This window comes from Nomascus leucogenys, chromosome 5 (assembly GCF_006542625.1).
Source record: "Nomascus leucogenys isolate Asia chromosome 5, Asia_NLE_v1, whole genome shotgun sequence".
In the NCBI taxonomy this organism is placed as follows: Eukaryota; Metazoa; Chordata; class Mammalia; order Primates; family Hylobatidae; genus Nomascus; species Nomascus leucogenys.
The window spans coordinates 45,380,404-45,401,939 of record NC_044385.1 but is presented as its reverse complement, the minus strand read 5'-3'; the positions used below and the strand labels follow the sequence as shown (position 1 = coordinate 45,401,939).

At 36.6% G+C, this 21,536-nt stretch overlaps 1 protein-coding gene across 1 annotated transcript in view; it reads right to left on the bottom strand.

Annotated features, from left to right (window-relative positions):
- Positions 1-21,536, bottom strand: part of PDE4B (phosphodiesterase 4B) — a 585,958-nt gene that overhangs the window by 448,097 nt on the left and 116,325 nt on the right. The window contains exons 2-3 of the mRNA XM_003265198.4: positions 16,853-16,965; positions 11,377-11,615 (exon numbers count right to left, since the gene is read on the bottom strand). Coding sequence (XP_003265246.1) covers positions 11,377-11,615; positions 16,853-16,894 — 281 coding nt within the window. The 5' untranslated portion in view covers positions 16,895-16,965. The remainder of the gene's footprint in view (positions 1-11,376; positions 11,616-16,852; positions 16,966-21,536) is intronic.

Sequence of the window (21,536 nt, the reverse complement as noted above, 5' to 3'; positions counted from 1 at the left end):
CCTTAATCTGGTGGGCACAATCTAATCAACTGCCAGCAAATATAAGGCAGGCAGAAAAACGTGAAAAGGAGAGACTGGCCTAGTCTCCCAGCCTACATCTTTCTCCCATGCTGGATGCTTCCTGCCCTCGAACATTGGACTCCAAGTTCTTCAGTTTTGAGACTCGGACTGGCTCTCCTTGCTTCTCAAGCTTAAAGACAGCTTATTGTGGGACTTTGTATCCTAGTAGTTCTGTCCCTCTAGAGAACTCTGGAAAATATAGATTTTGGCATCAGGAATGGTTCTAGAGGAAGAGTATATTAAGGATGGAGTTCTTTCATTAGTTTGGGAGTTTCTGGAGTTGGCTGCTTAATATGATTAGACTCAAAAATGCTAAGGATTCTACTTCTAATAGTATGGAGAACACTGATAGTCCTTGGCATGGATTGTTTAGAGATTTATACAGAATAAATGCATTTGACACTCCCAATTCACCACTCGTGAGGGGCAAGGAGTTTAGTGACTCTATACATAATAGCTTTGACCATATGTGCAGAACCAAGGAATGTAATGAAGCTGGTTGGTTGCTCCTAAGTTCAGTGGACAAAGTGATGAAAGAAAATGATGAACTCATGGATTCTGTCTCCTGGCTTCAGAAGCAAATACTGAACCTCAAGTCTGCTAAGATTGCCCTAAGTGAGAGTCTTATTTCCTATAGAGAAAGAGGTGAAATTGTGGAAAAACAGACACAAATTCTTATCATGAAAGTGGGTGACCTGCAACAGAAGGTGTATGCACAGCCTCACCAGGTGTCTACTGTTAAAGTGAGATTGATTGGAAAAGAATGGGACCCTGCAACTTGGAATAGGAACATGTGGGAGGACCCTGATGAAGCTGGGGACACTGAATTTGTAAACTCTGATGAATCTTTTTTGCCAGAAGGAACAGCTTCCCCATCCCCAGTAGTGGCAACATCCCCTCCCCGACCCATGCTGCCATCAGCCTTTCCACCTTTGTCTGAAGAGATAAACGCTGTGCCACCTGAGGCAACAGTGATGGCCTCCCCTGAGGTGGTTGCCAGGCAAGGTAATGTTGATTCTCCTCAGGAGCCATCCCCAAACTCCGTTTGCTTCTAGACCTATAACTAGACTAAAATCCTGGCGGGCCCCTAGAGGTAAGATTGAGAGTGTAACCCATAAGGAGATGTGCTACACTGGAAAAGAACTGCTTGAGTTTTCTCATTTATATAAACAGAAATCTGAAGAACATGGGAATGGGTATTAAGGGTGTGGGATAATGGTGGAAGGAATATAGAGTTGGATCAGGCTGAATTTATTGATTTGGGCCCACTACATAGGGACTGTGCTTTTAATGTTGCAGCTTGGGGAGTTAAAAAAGGTTCTAATAGTTTATTTGCTTGGTTAGCTGAAATATGGACTAAAAGATGGCCCACTGTAAGCAAGCTGGAAATGCCTGATCTCCCTTGGTTTAATGGGGAGGAAGAGATCCAGAGTCTTAGGGAGATTGGGATGGTGGAGTGAGTTAGTCACTTTAGACCTCTCATCCCAGATGGGAGCATACAGAAGATACACCCTTGACCAACGCCTTGCAAAATAGATTTGCGAGGGTGGCACCTGCATCTTTGAAGAGCCCTGTAATTGCTCTTCTCTGTATGTCAGATCTAACAGTGGGAACTGCAGTCACTCAACCACAAAATTTAAATACAACGGGAGTAACTAGATCCTGAGGTGGCAGGGGCCAAGTGGTGGCACTCAACCTTCAAAGGCAAGGTGGACGTAGCTACCTTATTGGACAGCAGAGGCAAAGTGGCAATCAGAATAGTCTGACTCATGTAGAGCTATGGCGTTGGCTAATTAATCACGGTGTTCCTGGAAGTGAAATTGATAGGAAGCCTACTGCATTCCTACTTAATTTATACAAGCAGAAAACTTCTAGGTTGAATGGACAAAAGACTAATTTAAATTATAAAAACAGAGAATAATGGCCCCTCAATCGATTTCCAGACTTGAGCCAGTTTACAGACCCAGAACTCCTTGAATGAAGGGGAGGCCAGGTACCCTTGAGGAAGGACCTCACTACGTTACCGACAATTTGAGCAGTGAATCTTTCTCCCATCCTTCCCCAAGGAGACCTCCAGCCTTTTACCAGGGTACCTGCCCATTGGGGAAAGGGAAATGATTGACATTTAGGGAACTACTGGAAACTGGCTCTGAGCTGACGTTGATTCCAGAGGACCCAAAATGTCACTGTGGTCCTCCAGTTAAAGCAGGGGCTTATGGAGGTCAGGTAATTAATGGAGTTGTAGCTCAGGTCCAACAAAGAGTGGATCCAGTGGGTCCCCGGACTCATCCTCTGGTCATTTCCCCAGTGCACAATAGGCATAAACATTCTTAGCAGCTGGCAGAACCCCCACATTGGCTCCCTGATTGGTAGGGTGAGGGCTGTTATGGTGAGAAAGGCCAAATGGAAGCCATTAGAGCTGCCTCTACCTAGAAAAATAGTAAATCAAAAACAATATTGCATCCCTGGAGGGACTGTGGAGATTAGTGCCAGTATCAAGGACTTGAAAGAAGCACGAGTCATTATTCCCATTCAACTCTCCCATTTGGCCTGTGCAGAAGACAGATGGATCTTGGAGAATGACAGTGGCTTATCATAAGTTTAACAGAGTGATGACTCCAATTGCAGTTGCTGTACCAGATGTGATAAAGATAATATATATTATATATATTTACATGTATTATATATATGATACATATATATTTTAAGTAACCTAAGTCTGCCTTCACATGTAGTATATATATCTTAAAACAGAATGTTCCCATTTGCTCCTGCTTGTTCATTTCACACTGTTGTCTTTCATTTCCCTTACCCCTATACTATAATCACCCAGTACATTGTTGGTATTGCTTGAAACAGTTATGTTTTATACAGTTAAGAAAGTTTAGCTTGAAAAACCTAAACAATGTTATCTTATCTTCATTTATTTCTCCTCTGACACTATTCTTTGTGTAGATCTGTGTTTAAGCTCTATATCATTTTTCTTCTTAATGAATAACTTCTTTTAACATGCTCTTATAAAGCAGGTCTGCTGACAATGAGTTTCCTCAGTTTTGTTTCTCTGAAAAGTCTCCCTCTCTCCTTCTCATCTGAAGGATAATTTTGCTGGTTATAAAATTCTAGCCTGGTGAAGGTTTTTACTTCAACACTTTAAATAATGTACTCCACTCTTTTCTTGCTTTCATGGTTTCTGACAAACAGTCCAGTATAATTCTTATTCTTGTTCCTCTATATGTCTGTATTTATTATTTGATTTCTTTAGAGATTTTTCTCTTTGTCTTTGGTTTTCTGAAGTTTGAATATGGTATGCCTAAGGGGGCTGTGTGTGTGTGTGTGTATTTGTTATTTATCCTCATCCGTGGATAATTAACAATACCTAGATCAAATAGCAAGAGAAAGCAAAAGAAGTGAAGTAATCAATTCCATGTAGGCCTACAAGTATGAAGGAAGAAAAGACACTAAAACAAGGTTCAGTTTAAACTATTGCAAACTCAGATGTTCCTTTCTGAAAGGGAGATAAAAACAGTAAAGACACTAATATCTACCACATAAAATAAGTAAACATTTTACTCAAAGCCAAGAACATTCAGATACTGGGGAAAGACAGTGTCTTCGGGAGAAAAAGTCAAAGAAATAGGTCCCACTAGGCCCTTAGGAGCACAAACTTACGAATTATCATCAGAACCTTCAGTTTAAGAATGTACTAAAGGCAATTTTATAGCCAAAACAAGTGTGGGATGAAAGGACCTAAGATCTCCATAGCAAGTAGCTATGAAAGTTTTTTGTAATATTGTTCACAAGGTTATCTCAACAAAACCTTTGCTTTAAAAATAAGGAAAACTATCATCTTATTTTCTTGATGCTACTAAAGAAATGCCAAGTTAGTAAGGAAATGGCAAGTCAAAGTGTAAGGGGACTTTTCTCACCAAAGGTACATAATGGACACCAAAGCTTCTTTTGCTCTAAGGATATTTACCATACAGAGTAAAAGTTAATATTAGTCTGATGTCCTTGAGGGTCAAGGGGGAACTGTAATCAAAGCCCAGCCATGCCACGGTGAGGCATCCAAAAGGAGAGTCTTCCCAACTTAAACCAGAATTTCAAATGGCTATTTTCTCATTGCAAAGGTAAAACAGAAGTAAACACACCCCTACTCTACATCCAGGAGACTGCCAGAAGGGCAGCCTCAGTGATAATTCAAGCAGGGCCAGGGGTTGAGGGTGTGGGGTCATAGGCAGTGGACCTTAACAGATTATGATCATGTTTCAGCTGGATGATTGAGAAACCCTCTGATCAATCTACCAATGTCCCAATGCCCCTAGAGACCTGGTAGAATCAAACACAAATTCTCTATGGTGAACCTTATTCTGATACCTTAAACTGTGCCTACAAATAATGTTTCAATGACATTTAATTTATTGTGGCAGCAAACAATAAATTTTAAAAAATTAAGCACACCTCTTAAACCTAATGTTGAGGACAATAAATAAGTCAAATGCAAAAGAGTACACATTAGGTGATTCCATTATGTAAAGTTCAAAAGCAGACAAAACTAATAGATGTTGTTGGATGTATGGAGGAGGTAGTGATGGGGCAGGGGCTCGGGGGGGTGCATAAGAAGAGCTTCTGAAACACTAGTAAAGTTTTGCTTCTTGATTTTGTTCCTGGTTTTGCAGTTGTGTCCAGTTTGTGAAATTTTATCAACATGCCCTCTTATGATAGGTATACTTTTTTGCACACTGATTGTACTTTAATAAAGTTTTTTAAATAGTAGTAAGGAATTTTTTTTTAATTTTCAGTGCCAGGTACATGTGCAGGATGTGCAGGATGTTCAGGTTTGTTACATACAACATGTGCCATGGTGGTTTGCTGCACCTATCAACCCATCACCCAGGTATTAAGCCCAGCATGCATTAGCTATTTTTCTTAATAAAGTTCTTTAAAAGCATGAGCAAAAACCATCAGGAAACACAGATAATAGAAAATAGACTCACTGAAAACTTTAGATACTAAAATGAGCAAAAGGGTAAAATAACTATTCTTGCTCTCTAAACGCTTGAAAATATCTGCAGTGCAACATACAGCCTCTAAACTGATCTCCAATGATCTCCACCTGCTTGTTTATTCATTTGCAGAATCCCCTCCCCTGTGCATGAGTAAGACCTAATGAACAGAATATATAAAAGTGATGGGATGTCACTTCCAAGATTAAGTTGTAAAAATACTTTGACCTCTGTCTTGCTCCATCTCTATTGGTCTCTCTTTCTCAAAACACTTGCTCTGGAGAAACCAAACTGACATGTTATAAATAGCCTTCGCATGGGTCTATGAGACCCACATGGCAAGGAACTGGTATTTCTAGTCAGCCACAGCCAGGAATTGAGCCTGTCAACAACCATGTTGGTGAGGTTGGAAGCAGATCTGCCCAGCTTTCCACCCATATGCATGACTATAGTACTGGCCAATTACTTGATTCCAGTCTTGTGAGAGACTCTGAGTCAGAGGCACACAGCTAAGCCACAGCTGGATTCCTGATTCATAGAAACTCTGAGATAAAAATGTTATTTTAAGTCAGTAAATGTTGGGATTATTTGTTATGCAGTAATAGATAGCAGGGAATAGAAAACCACATAACATTATCTAGTGTATTTTTAAATACATGAATAAACACTTTAAAATTTAAAAATACAAAAATCAAAATAAAAAAACAATATAATAGGTTTAATAACAAATGAGACATAGTTTGAAAAAATTTAGCAAACTGGAAGGCAGATTAGAAACAATTATCAGAATGCAGCCCAGAAAGACAAAATGAGAAAAAAATGTGGAATAAATTAAGAGAAATGGAAGACAAAGAAGTTTAAAAAATAGATTTAATCAGAAATCCAAAAGCAGAGGAGAAAGATTGGCAGAGAAAATATTTGAAGAGGTAATGAAAGAATATTCCAGATCTGATGAGGAAGATATAAATTTACATATTCAAAAAGTCCGGGAAATCCCAAATAAGATAAATGAAAGGAAATCCATCCTTAAGCACATCAAAGTTCAACTGCCCAAATCCAGAGACACACACAAAAAAAAATTGACAGATTATCTATAAGAAAGACAATCAGAGTGAAGCTGATTTCCTAATAGTAACAACAGAAGACAAAAAGCAGGGAAAAATAGTTTCAAAGTGTTGAAAAAAGACAAGACATTTTCAGACAAACCAAAATAAATTCTGAAGAATTTACTTCAGGCAAAAAGGCAAGTAATTCCAGCAGAGAGTCTAAGATATGAGGAGGAATTAAAACCAAAAACATTGGTAAATATCTGGGAAAATCCAAATCAAACGGTGAATGCCAAAAATAATGCTAATGTATTGTGCGGTAAGATATACAGAGAGAGAGAAATAACTAAAATACACAAAAACAAACTGTAAACAGGGAAGGGCTTGAAAGAGTAGAGTGTTCTAAGATCCTCATGTAAGAAGATTAAAGTTATAGATTAACTATAGATGTCCAAGGCCCAGAATTGGCTTATTATCTAAATTTGGTCATGCAGCATTGCATAACCTATAGATCAGTAACTATTTAAAAAGTGAAGTCCCTCAGAGACTTGGTATTATACTAATATAATTTCTATGGGCCTGAAGAAACTACAGCTTTTACAGTGGCAGATGACAGGCTGCAGCTGGTTAGGAAACCCTCCTTCTAAACCACGCTTCAAGGTCCTGCCAACAAAATGAGAAAATCAAGAAGACACGGAGGATAAATTTGAGAACGTCATTTCTTTGAACTTCAGTTTACAAGAGCAGGAAACTTTGAATTCAGATTTTTTTTGGGGGGTGGGGGGAATACTCAAAAGGGCAGTGGTCGATATTGGGAGACAGCTTCACAAAGATGGCAGTAAGTCAGTACTGGTATACTCCTGATATCTTCCTCTAAAGAACAGGTACATCCCTGATGTGCCCCTAAAGTTAAGGTGAAAAGATTTTAAAAATTGGGAAATTTCTGCCACCTTACTCGCTATTTCCCAGAGAGAATGAATAATTTAATCTTTCTTGGTGTTTTCAGAAGGAGGAACTGGCCATGTACAGTCCTTCCCTCTACTTTCTCAGGCGAGTAGGATTTCTACAGATTCTCCGTGCTAAAAGTTTTGTAGGGGTAGGCCTTCTATTTATGTGTGTATAAGAGGTGAGGGGATTTTGCCCAGGTCTAGCATCTATGCAATTATGGGTTTCAATATTAGGAAGCTACTTGCCCACAGACATAAATTATATTTTTCAACATCAACTTTATTAGTATTAAAGATAACATCTTGCTTTCATATCTGAATTCCTCTTTCATCATATTTCCAAGTTGGTTCCAAGAACTCAGAAGGTAAAGTTCCCCTAAAACCTCCAATAATAGAAAATGCATAATTTTGGCTACTCAGTCTAAATGTAACAATAAAAATGACAATAATAATAATATCAAAATTACCATTAAGAACAAGTGACTGTGCTACATGCATAGCAAAACTTTTTTTAAAATTTTCCTCATGATTCTGAAGTGTAGGTATTATCATCTCCATTTTTCGTTCATTTGTGTCTTTTGGAGATTGTATTATAATAGAAACTCATCTGAAAGGCTACAAAATGGAAGTCACCCAATAAAACTGGGCTTGAGTCCTTTCTAACTCTTTCTTGCTCCATGATAAATAAAATCACTATTCTTATATTCCAGGCCTTTTTTCCGTAATGATGGCCCGTTTTCTCCAAGTAAACATATCATAAAATCATGTTAATTTTTTTTGTGTTTTTATTATTATTATAATTTAGGTTTTAGGGTACATGTGCACAATGTGCAGGTTTGTTACATATGTATCCATGTGCCATGTTGATTTCCTGTACCCATTAACTTGTCATTTAGCATTAGGTATATCTCCTAATGCTATCCCTCCCCCCTCCCCCCACCCCACAACAGTCCCCGGAGTGTGATGTTCCCCTTCCTGTGAAATGCAAATCAAAACCACAGTGAGATACCATCTCACACCAGTCAGAATGGCCATCATTAAAAAATCAGGAAACAACAGGTGCTGGAGAGGATGTGGAGAAATAGGAACACTTTTACACTGTTGGTGGGACTGTAAACTAGTTCAACCATTGTGGAAGTCAGTGTGGCGATTCCTCAGGGATCTAGAACTAGAAATACCATTTGACCCAGCCATCCCATTACTGGGTATATACCCAAAGGACTATAAAACATGCTGCTATAAAGACACATGCACACGTATGTTTATTGCGGCACTATTCACAATAGCAAAGAGTTGGAACCAACCCAAATGTCCAACAACGACAGACTGGATTAAGAAAATGTGGCACATATACACCATGGAATACTATGCAGCCATAAAAAATGATGAGTTCGTGTCCTTTGTAGGGACATGGATGAAACTGGAAAACATCATTCTCAGTAAACTATCGCAAGGACAAAAAACCAAACACCGCATGTTCTCACTCATAGGTGGGAATTGAACAGTGAGAACTCATGTTAATGTTTTTATATAAAACTTTATATAAAATTAGGCAATACTTTTCATTAGAATGGATTCAAATTATTTCACTGTCTTTGATGGCTTGATCTAGAACACACAGTCCCATACTTATGACTTATTTGGCACATCAGCCATGACCTCAAAGTCAGTTTTTGTCCTTGATAACTGTAAAAGCAATGATCAAATCCTAGAATCATGGCTTAGAGATCTTTACTAGTCCAGAAAGGGATCAGCAAACTCTGGCAGGCCAAATCCAGCCTGCTGCCTGTTTTTGTAAACAAAATTTTACTGGAACACAGCTACACTTATTCGTTTACACATTGGCTATGGCTCCGTTCACAATGTAACAGCAAGGATGAGTAGTTGTGACAGAGACTGCAAAGCTCATAAAACTTAAAATATTTACTATCTAGTCCTTTACAGAAAACATTTGCTCATTGCTGGTCTTGGCATGGAAATTGATTCCATATTCTTGGTACTCTAAGTGGTAAGCATAATTCTTTCTCTCACATAGTCCTAGGCAGTACTCCTTATCTCTATGAACTTTCATCAAGTTGATGGCATTGGTGATAATTTGAACCCAGTTTCCTCACTTCTAGTCAAATCATTTTTAATCAGATTCCTTCACCAATAATTCCACCAGTCTTCAGCTATCAGTATTCCAGTGGAAGCTGGATTTTCAAGAGATGTTCAGAAATGCTTTTAGTTACTTATATTTAAAAATAAATTTAGAGTTATCTGTATACTCTACTCTCATACTTTAAAAAGTATCCTGTTAACTGAAATAAAACAGACATGTTATAAATGAATTACTAATATGTGGTGCTCACTGACTATTGAACATGAATAATGGCTAAATTTTCCATTTCAACTTAAAATACTGACACCAAGAATGAGGCTACTGATAGTTGAGACATGGTTTCTAATTTCCAAAAAATCTTTGTTGGATAATGATCAAGAGGACAAAAATCAACATTTGCTGATTACCTACCATATGCATTTTACTAAGCAAAATACCTTAGATAGATTACCTCATTTGATCCTCACAATAGCCTATGAGGTAAATATTATTGCCCTCCTTTAAAAATAAAAACGTTCAACTAGGAAAGATAAACAAGCATGCCCCAAATGGCAGAGTCTAGATTTGATATTTCAAAGGAAGGAACAATTCTACAACTCCCAAAATGTCTTTGAATTAAATGAACTCAAACTTGACAAGTCACTATACATTTTATCCAGAGTGTTATTCAAAATATCTAACAACAGATACAGCACCAACACCCACCAAAACCAGATTCCTCTGTGCCAGTCTTTACCTCTTTGTTTTTAGATTGTGAGAAATTCTGGAGGCTTCAGGAGAATAGTCTGGGATAGTAGTAGGGGCAATCAGAGAGCTCAAGAAAGCATATATTTACCAACTGGTATGAAAGCATTGCAATACTTTAACAACTGATAGAATTGTATCACTGCCAACTTGCTGAAAAATAAATCTGGAAATCTTTAAGACTCCAAATCCGTAATTATACACACGCATAATCAAGACTAATCACATAAGCCATGTGATTGAGTATCCTATAGGGGAGCCCTATGTGCCCTTTTAATTCTCCATGATTGGTTATGACTCTTACATAATGTTAATTCAGCTGAACAGAAGATGTAAGACAGTCCTTCTCAAATTTGTAACCCATTTTCTTTAAAATGTTTTAGCATGATTCTCTATCACACAGATTGTCTGATTAAATATTTGATGCTATTAACTGTGATACCTGGAGTTTCAGTGATCTAATGCTCATTGTGTCAGGTAAACATTGACTAAAGGATGTCAAGATGCCATATATCATTATTCAAAGAGCACATCAGCCCTGGAGAGCTCAGCATGTGGCAGAGGTACATGGTACACCATAAAAATAATAGATTTTTAATGACTTACTAGAATAATGTTGTACAATAATTTAATGTTTAGTCTTTCACCTTGATAAATTATGTAAACAAAAAGCGATTTTAAAAGCGACACATTATTAATTTAAAATCATATCAAACAGAGAAAATATTTTTCACTTTCATGATAAACCTCCATGATATGTAAGCCAATCATTCTTGAAAAATATTTTTAAATGATGTAGGAAAACAGAAAAGAAAAAGTGAGAATGTACTAATTATTAAATATATAATAAAGCACATATTTGAAGCAGTCATGGCACGATAACCACAATTGTAAGATTATATGATTAACTTTTCAACACTAGTTTAAAATAGCCTCTTTCACAAATATAGACTTTGCAAAACAGTCCCAGCATCTCTGATAGCACAATTTTCATTACTCTTTCAATTTACAATGAAATGTTTTATTTTATAGATAATCACAAACTGAGATTAATAAAGTGGGATGATAATAAATAGAAGCTAGGGATAAGTGTAGAGTTCAGCAATAAGAACATCATATACATATAGTAACATGTAATTTGTTTTTCTAAGTCAAAAAATACTGATGCACACTGTATAGCTCTTTTAAAAAAAGTTAGATCATAAGCAGTAATTTTGTTATCCCTTTACATTAACGTAAATGTATCTCATTCCTTCCTCAGTAGCTTTAAATGAAGCATGTTCCTTCCACTCTGAAGAACTAGAAAATATCTCCACTGTTTTACCTCATCTTTGATTCTAAAGGGAACAAATTCTCAAAATGTCAATCGTCTTAGGTATTTCACAGAAAACTCACATTTTAATACTATGAAATTGTATTTGTAGAAATTGGAAAATAAAAATTTAGAATTGACATTTGATTTTGAGGCTACTCACCACTCCTGGCTTACAGTTGTAATAGCAATGCTTGGAAGCGTTGTCAAAGGCAGTGTGGTCGGCCTGGAAATACCATCTCCCTCAGGAGTCCTTGCCCTTTCACTCTGTCTTTGAGACAGTGGTGGTAACTGTAAGTTTCCTGAGCAACACCTTCTCCCTCTCCAGAGGTCGATCCCAAGCGTGTTACTGGAAGAACTGTAGGATTTACTCAAGCTACATTCAAAATAATCTTTAACATTCTGGAGGAACCACAGGGAAAGAAAAAAAGAAGAGAAAGAAAACGAAATTCAAATGTTAAATGGAGTGAAACAAGAAACTAAATGATCAAGCTGTCACTTATGATGTCCTGATTATCTCACAATCAGAATCTAACACTGACGTCAAAAGCTTAAAGAGAAAACAATAGAAGAGGCTGATTCTCAGCTTTTAGAATAAACTTATCAGTTGCATATTCCTGGAGATTTTTAGGCATATAGATAATGTTTACTAGTTGTAGCATGTGGATTGGAGGCCTCCTTCTTTCCTATTTTTTTTTCATAATTTGCTAAAATGATATTTGCTAAAATTAAAAATATATTTTGGAAATCAATGTTATAATTCTGCAACTATGGGAACAAACTATGAGAAAATATGAAGTTTCTCATTCAGTATTTTATTTTATGTACTTATTTATTTTTTGAGATGGAGTCTCGCTCTGTCACCCAGGCTGGAGTGATCTCAGCTCACTGCAACCTCTTCCTCCTGGGTTTAAGTGATTCTCCTGCCTCAGCCTCCCAAGTAGCTAGGACTACAGGCACACACCACAACACCCGGCTAATTTTTGTATTTTTAGTAGAGACGGGGTTTCGCCATGTTGGCCAGGCTGATCTCAAACTCCTGACCTCAGGTAATCTGCCTATCCCGGCCTCCCAAAGTGCTGGGATTACAGGCATGAGCCACTGCACCCAGCCATTCAGTGTTTTAAAGTAAAAATATTATCTATCTTAGAACAGCTGAATGTTGATAATTAGAGGTGACTGTTATGTTCTTATGAAAGGTCTTCTTACAATTGGAGATTTTTTTGTAAAATTGTGTAAGAACTCAGAAAAAGAAGTATACTTTATTCAGTCTTGAACTGCCATGTTCAAGTACATGCCCTAATGCTGACATTAATCATACACTTTGTGAGAAGACAAAGACATTGTGCTATACTCAAAGATACAACTTATTTATTCTTCCCATATCTTTTGGTGACAATGGGTACTGAGATTGTTGGGAGTGGGAGGCCCAAATGAGCCTCTGCCTGGTGTACCATTCATACCAGCTGAAAGACAGAAAATGTCATAGCCCTGCAATGGTCACTGATATCAACTTAAGGTTTCAAAGTTACAATTTTCACTGTCCACACTTAGCTAGCAGGGAATAACGGAAGTCCTAGAACCAGGCTACAGTCTCTCACCTGAAAATTACTCTGTGACCCTAAAGACAGGTATTTCCTACTAGCTCTTCAGACTCAAGTTAGGAGAAGCTGAGACTAGACCTCCTAAAGTTTAAACAAAGTTCTTTACTCTCCGCTCCTCCACCCCACGGCCCCTATCCTAGTTCATATGAGGATAATTAACTCAGGTTTGAGGATCTAGCTGGGTTAATTCAACAAACATTTGACACACATCTATTATTATTTTGCACTGTGCTATTTAAGAAGGAAACAATAGCAAAAAGAGGAATGATATCTTTTCTTATAGAACATATAATCTAGTGATTTATACTATCTGATGCACGCAAGACTACATTTTGATGATAGAAATCTAGGCAAGAACAGGCTTGACAATTTTCAGGAGCCCCACCCTCCATACCAGAAAATGGGACACCATTATATTTTCTTGTGCTTGACCTATAATTTTAAAATACTATTTATTTGAAATTCAGTAGAACCATAGTTCAGTATCAGGAAGAAGACAAAACAATTTAAAATTTTGCCGAGTTTGAAACATTCTGGAATGTATCAGTGTTTCACTGTTTAGTAACTAGTTATTATATCAAATCCATTGGAGGTCTAGCACTTACTGTACGGTGTGTGTGTATGTGTGTGTGCATGCGTGCGTTTGTCTATGTGTGTAAATTAGAGGGTAAAGGGAAAAACTAATACATATGTTTATTTTTTAAAAGACTTACAAACTACTTTAGGAGACAAAATATATAAAATCTTCCTGAAGAGATTTAAGAGCAAACTAAAGGAAATCATAACGGTAAATCAGTCTAGTTCCAAATATGCATGTAAAGAAAGCACTGGTTATCTGGAAAGCAAAGTCTTGAATATATACTTTATCTCTTATGTAAGAAACACCATAGCAAAGAACAGAAATAAGGATATCTATCATGTAGCTAAACCACCAACCACCCTAGCCTCCTAATATGATTGTTAGATATTTTTCTTCTTTAGAAAAAAGAACTATTACCAACCAGGTTTAATTGTAGTAAGTGACCTAAATGGGTACTATTTGGCACTTGTTATTTGAAAAATAAAAAAGTCACACCTATCACAAAATATTTCCCACACTAATTTGCGAACAAGCTCAAATTTTCAAATTTGAAATATTCTTTAAGCTAAAAAGATTTGTTCCAGAAGACCTCAGTTAATATTAAATGCATTGCCACAAAGTAAGAACATAACGGAATAGCTTTTCAGAAATTAAATTCAAGATGAAAACTTAATATTGTTTTACAAACACTAATTAACTCATGCAGATTTATTCATAATTACTTCACACTCTGTAATTCATACCCATAATTTATACACCACTACTCTAAACTTACTAAAAACCTCAAAATAAAATTTAATTTAGTCAATTCTCAATTACTGATTTGTGATCTTGAACTTCTTTTCCTAAATTTTCAAAGATTTTGTGGAAAGGAACATTAATTTGAATGTTACCTCTGGAAATCACAACTTTTAAAATGTATCATGGTTTCCAAAATTCACCTGGTAATATGAAAAATCCCTAAGGAAACAATGTAGTTTTGGATTATCCTTCTGTTTCTGAATAACTTTGTTTAAAAGCCAGTATTCTTGCCAATAAAATTTGAAAAGGTTGTCACAAAGGAAAAGGTAGTGTAAAATCCTGCACCTAAGTAGAAGTTTACAGAGAGGAGGGGGAGGGGACACCAAAGGACTGAGCTCTTTGTCATATCCCCATATTGAAACCAACCAAGTTAGGACCATTGAAATGTCCAGATGAGACATGCTGGTGCTTAAGTAGTCAAGGTTTTGTTGCTGTTGTTACTTGTCTTTTGTTTTGTCTATTTCATTCATTTCTGAAGCATTCTCTACTTTTTGGATTCTTTTGGTTAAACTCATAGTGAGAAAATGGAATAAGGTATTTTTAAGGTCTCCTATTGTGCTGCAGTACACATTCAGTTTGGACCACAGGACATAATTTTTTAAGCCTTATGAAATCAGAAATTGAAATTATGGAAAGCAGCAAATGACAGTCAGGGTCCCTACTGAAGCTAAATATCATGATACTCCATGAGACAATAATAAAAGTAATTTTTTCTTCGAAAACTGATTTTATTGTAGGCAGTCACCATCAATTACAAGAGTAGTTTGTTGGAGTAATTATTATCACTCTTACTATTTTCCCTGCTTTGAAACAATCTCCTAATATATTTGCATATATAATTTCTGTGATTAGAAACGCAAATGAGAATCAAAGGTGTGATGGTAAATTTTCTAGTAGATACATTTAAAAAGTAAAAAGAAACAGGTAAAATTTAGTTTAATAACATATTTTACTTAGCCTTGCATATGCAAAATATAACCAGTGCAACATGTAATATTATCAAAAATTATTAATGGAATGCTTTTTATTGCACTGTATATTCAAAATCCAAGATGTATTTCATGCTTACAGCACATTTCCACTTAGACTAATACTTAATAGTCACATGTGGCTGGTGGCTACCATAGTGGACAGAGTAAATCTAGGTAATATTTATTCAATACGGTGGGGTTAATGTTCATTTCCATTGCATGTTTTTTGCAGGCAACCTTCCTCTTCTTTTGACTATGCCCACCATTCCCTCAGGGAGGATCAGGATTATTATTCTAAGGATGCAGTGAGAAAGAACTAATGGTTTGTCCATCTTTTATAGATGGAATGCATTGCTCAGTTTTATTCTTCCAAAAAACAAAATACTGGTGCACACAGTATACAAATAGTATTAAGGGACAATCACAAGCCTTTTTTTTTTTTTTTTAAAGAAAAACGTTTTCTAAATTCTAGAAGTTTTCTTTTAGGTATCCTGAGCAACGCTGGTACTGAGAACTTAGACTATAACTTAAGGAAATGCCTTTCTGGTTCAGGAGATAGGAAGGAAGAAAAAAAAACGAAGAAGAAGTAAATGCTGCCACAAGTGACAGAACAGAACACATTAACTAGGTTCTTTGACACAAAAAATAGAAATCGCAATGGAAAAGGAGTGTATTTGGGAAGCAAGAACCTAAATAGCACACCTAACTCTCCCTCTGCACTGTGGGTCCTACAGGAACACAGAAGGAAGCTGAGAATTAGTTCTAGCATTCCTGCCAAAGGCTTTGCTACGGTATGAGGCAAAGGGACCACAGGGCCCATAGGGTGAGCATCTGTGAAATAGGGGCTTAACAAGATGGGTTATTACAGAAAACAAGGAAAATTGTTTTTACTTCTTCCCTCCCTTCTTTCCTTTCACATATCTGATCAGTGGCACATAATTTTTAGTTCAATTACAAACAGTAATTGGGTAAAGATGAGACAATTAAAGACACACTAATGAAGGACCGGTCGATTGAAAGCAAAGAGATAATTAAGGACCAAGATCCAAAGCTATAGAAGATAGTTTACAGATTTCTTCAGATGATTTAGATCGGGGCTTTTCAAACAAAGTACATACCTATTTACTTTGCTATCCCATTAAAATATAGTCTGATTTGTAGGTCTGAGGTGTGGCCTGAGATTCTGCATTCTCAATAAACACCCAGGTAATGCTAATACTGCTGGTCCAAGGACCACACTTGAGTAGCAAAGGCCTAGGGGATGTGTATATCACAAGCTTCTTAGGAGTAGTTGTCAAAAACCCCACCACAGGAAGTGACTTTCAAGGGTTAGCTGTACACAGCTAAAAGTGTGGAAGAAAGTTATCAGAGAACTGATAATGCAAGCAGTGTGGAAAGAGGAATTATCTGAGAGCGAGGATCCGGGCATAGACTAAAGATTGGTGCTTCTGTGACTGAAAACCATAAAAGTGAAACTCAGCCCATTTCCAAGATGCAAAGAGGGCATTGTTCCTGCTGTCCAACTCACGGAACGCCAGGTCCAGGTGCTGGCTGTGCCCATGTCATAGAAACACCTAGTCACAGAGTGGTGTGTTAAATGCCCCCAGCTGCCCTTTGAATAGAATTATCCAGTGACTTCTTTATTGAACAGACCAAACATGATTGGGACCTTTTGAAACTTACATCATCAGCCGTCACTGTCATCACACTCCTGCTTTTCTTCATTATAGAGGTGGAAAATACCCCCTCTTAGGATGTCTGTTATTCAATGCAGCTTTGCTGACACGTTTTAATACCTACAGGAGAAAAAAACACACAAAAAAGAACAGCTCTGTATCCTTAAAGAAAAATACGTGGCATACTCTCTAAAGTAACATTTGAAATATGCACAATGTACATGTAAAAGCAAACATCATAATTTACCAAGCCAATTAAGTTTGATATGCTGAGAAAAGAGCTTCACAAAATATTAATACAAAAATCCAAGGAATTGGTACAAAGCTATTTGGGAAAAGATAGTAAGAATAATGAGTAACAATTAGGCTCCCAAATAATGATCATGAAGAATCTAAAAATAATATGCATTTTACACAAATGTTTTATAGTTTACAAAGTATATTCCCATAAAATATTTTATTTGATGCTTGCAACAGTTTGTTAGATTATTTTCATCATTTTTTCTAACAAAGGAACAGAGAGAGCAAATTATTTGGCCAAGGTAACACAGCTAAAATATGACGAGTTCAGAATTTAAATAATATGACTGCTTTATACTGTCAAAAAAAGTGAAGAAAAGTAAACCAATACAAAATATATATACATGAAAGAAAAAAACCTTAATCTTAATTTTTACCACTAGTTTAAATCTCTCATATGTCTACTGCATAAACTAGTAGGCAATTATTTATCACAGAAAATTCTAGCAACCGGTAGTTAAAGTTTGAATTTCCTGGTTTAAATCACACAAATCTAGCTATTTTGAGATAGAGATGCTGTAGTTCATGACATCTGCTTTGTGTAGATCATTAGAGGTCACTGTAGAAACAAAGAACCTCTATAACACTACCAGAATTTAAGGGTGCGCTCTGATTGTGGAAACCAAAGGCAAAACAGTCACTGGTTTATGAAGACTCAAAGGGAAGAGAGTGGGAGGGGGGTAAAAGGTGAAATAGTATCTATTGGGCACTGTGTTCACTATTTGGGTGATGGGTTCACTGGAAGCCCAAACCTCAGCGTTATTCAATATATCCATGTAGCAAACCTGCACATGTACCCACTAAATCTAAAATAAAATTTTTAAAATATAAAGTTGTCATACAACAGACTACAAGGCAATACAAAGAATTCTGTGTTTGCAGAATTTAACTGAAAAAAGATGTACTATAAAAAATACAAAATCCAAGAAGTATTAGTCCATGTGATGGTTTCACAAGGTCTTAGTACCAAAAATATCCTGTATTGTTGCTGAGCTCAAGGACTCCTATATATTCTTTTCACTGTGTCCATTTAACCCTTAATGCATGCCTTATTAAAAAAAGTCTGCTTCTCTAGCATGAAGATATATATAGATTAAGAGCATGATGAAATTGTAGCTATGTGACTAGGAATACTAAGTAATGGCATTGTACCATCACCCAGGAAACCAGGGTTGAATTTCTAACACATAATTTGACTACATTATGCAGGAGTTGGCAGTGAAACTGACAAAGTAGATAAGAGAATGGGGGAAGGGAGAAACTTTGCCTTTATAAAAGTGCTCTAGGGAGAGAACCCCATGGGCTTTTCAGGTATTTGATTCAATATGCAAAGGACAAGAATTTCCTCAGCATACACCAAAGAATGATTAGAACTACGATGCCCCTCTAATGCTGACCAAAGAGCAGTAGGCAGAATTTTAATACTTTTACTCAAAGGCTGCTTGAAACCCAGCAAAAGTGGACAAGTAACAAGAGATATTTTATCAGGATTATAGTCAATATTGAGGGCCTCTATAGTTAGGGTTAAACCTCAAAAAAAAAGTTCAGACTCCTAAATTTAAGAAAAGCAAGATTTAAATGTGTTTTAAATGCAGGATATAAAACTATACATACTCAATGATTATAACTGTAAAGTTGTGAGCATATAAAAAATATTAAAGATGCTATGTGAAATGATGATAATGGAAGAATGATAATAATGGAATAAGGGTTTTAGAAGGTTTTCTAAGTGAGTTGAATTTCTTTAGTGGAGAAAATGTAGAACAATACAATGTTCAAAAATATAAAAAGGAATGCCAAGTTTGCAATACGTGTAGAAAGATGCCATGATGAGGAAGCTTACAACAGTCAGAGAGACAAAATGGTCCAGGGTAACATCAGTAGATCTTTTTACAAGCAAGAGTATTTTTGTAAGGTCTTAGCCATGGAAATAAATTTGTTTTATGATCCTTTGAGTATGATAACTTACTGTATAAATTCATGTGCCTTCAATCGGACACATGTCCTGGCTCGGAAAAAGCAGGACCACAAGTTACAAGGCAGTTTTCCAAATGTTCTACAATAAAAATACATTATTTTATATTTAGGGAAAAAAGTCAACATATGTTATATAAGACAAAAAAAAAAGCAAGAAATAGAGATTGCTTATTTTCTGGATATTCCTCATCTGCCCCTTCAGACCCACTCTTGGCCCTTCTCCATTCCGGTCTGTGCCCTGGGAGGCTGGTTCTCAGGTACTGTCTAGCCCTCTGGCTCCTGGGTATGTTCAGCCAATGGAAGCAGTTGCAAAAGATCAGAGGGCAGGAGGAAAGAGGGGTCCCTCTCTGCTGGCCGTAGTGTAGCCATGGCTAAAATGTTCTACTTGAGGTCACAGATTCTGCAGGCCTCCCTATTTAGCTGTAGAACTGGAAGCAGCTTCCCATTGTTGCTAGCCTCCTGGTATTTCATAGCCCTTTTTGGTTATCCTCAACCCTGCCCATACCCTTTGTAAATAGTACCTCCATTAAACTCTCTTTCATCCTCTTTAAGAGAACAATCTGTTTCCTACTAGGATCCTGACTAATACAGACTTGCTTCCAAACCTTTACAATAGTCAGAAGGTAATTGTTAAATATCTCCCCTCAGTTCCTAGCACAGTGACTGACACAAGCAAGTCTCAATAAATAAGTATTCAAAGAATAAATGAGTAGAACCTACTTGGAGATACAGATTGGTTTTGATACTTTGAGAAAAGGTTAGCAAGCATTATCTCAATTTGTTTTTGTAAGGCAAAAATAGTTTTGTGTCCTCACTCATAGGTGACAATGGAGATTCTTTTCAGCAACCTCTGCTGCCTTTTGTTTAGGCTAACAGAGATGGAGGATTTGCCTTGAGCCATTTTTAAGCACTCTACATACATGATTTCAATTATGTCATAAAAGCAACCAACCAAATAAGCTAGGCACAATTATCAAGACAAGTGAGGGAATCATGTCTTGGGAACATAATGAAACCTGCCCAAAGGCATGCACTCTACTGGTTAAGACCAGAACATTCTTGTTCTAAAACCAAGACTATTAACCTATCACTGTACCGCTGATTGGGTCTTATTTATATCTTTTCAAGGTGAAACCAAGTGAAACGCTTTTCCTATCTTTTTTTTCCTGATGTTGGTAATACAAGTTAAGTTGATCAGTTTCCTGGAGCCATGCTCACTGCGAGTGTAAGGACAAAAAGGAGTGATATTAAAAGATACTAAAGTTTTTAAATGCCTCATATTTAAGGCAAATGTTGTAAGTGAGAGGACAGATCAGGTTCTCTTAATCTGAGATTACTGTCTCTTATAAAATTTGCTTCTGAATAAACAAAACATCATATGCTTCATTAAAACAAAGTATTTCTAAAAATTTCTAAGGTGATAAATGTGATGACAGATTCCATTTCTGATATATGTTTAATAGTTTTCCCTGTGGTTTTATATTTCACCACTTAAAAGATGCTTTTAAATTTATATTAGTCCTTCATAATGTTCTGTTTTATTCAGACTAGAATATTCTTTATGTAATTGCACTTCTTCCTCTTTCCCCTTTCTCCACAGATATTTAAAGGCTAAATTGAGGAAAAGGACCCTGACTTCTGTGTTAATAGTGTGAATTTCACCTTTCACAGGTCAGAGTTATCAGTACTAGTGATACCTAGCTAAAAGGGATTTCAATGAATAGTGATAATTATTTTAAAATTCTGTATCATGGACACATGCTAGACAAAACCATGCAGAAATGAGAAAAACAAAAGTAGTATTTTGAGTTTAAAATACTACTTTTTTCCAATTTAAAAAATATCTTTTATTTTGGAGAAGATGTTCAAAAAGCTTTCATTCTATTTCTTATGTAACTGATTTATTGAACATTCTGAACTCAGTAGAGCACAGATATGAACTAGTCTTCATTTTTCTCCAATAACTGTTTTCCATATGCAATATCAAATCTATTCTCTCCTCCTTAACAACAGTTCAGATTGCTTCCATAACTCCCATCTTATAACTGTTTTAATTCAGTGGCCAGTGTCTGGGACTTGGAGTGGGAAGAAAGAATGTACTACTCTTTTACTCTTCCTCTCTACTTTTATCTTCAGGTTCTAACTCTTTCCATATTGTGGCAGAGTAGAAGAATTAATGACAAGAGGGAAAATTCTTCTTACTTAACTAGGCATTTAACTGCAGACCTTTTTGAGTGTCTCTGCTTCTCTGGTAAAATCAGACTTACTTTGATGCCTTCTTTAAGGCAGATGTTGAGATGAGGCCCTTCCTGTAACGGGGCAGTAGGAGCTTTCACACTGGGGAGAAGTAACTTCAGTTCCACCCCCACTGGCACACATTGAAACTCTTGTCGGTAAGGTCCCCTTGCCCGATA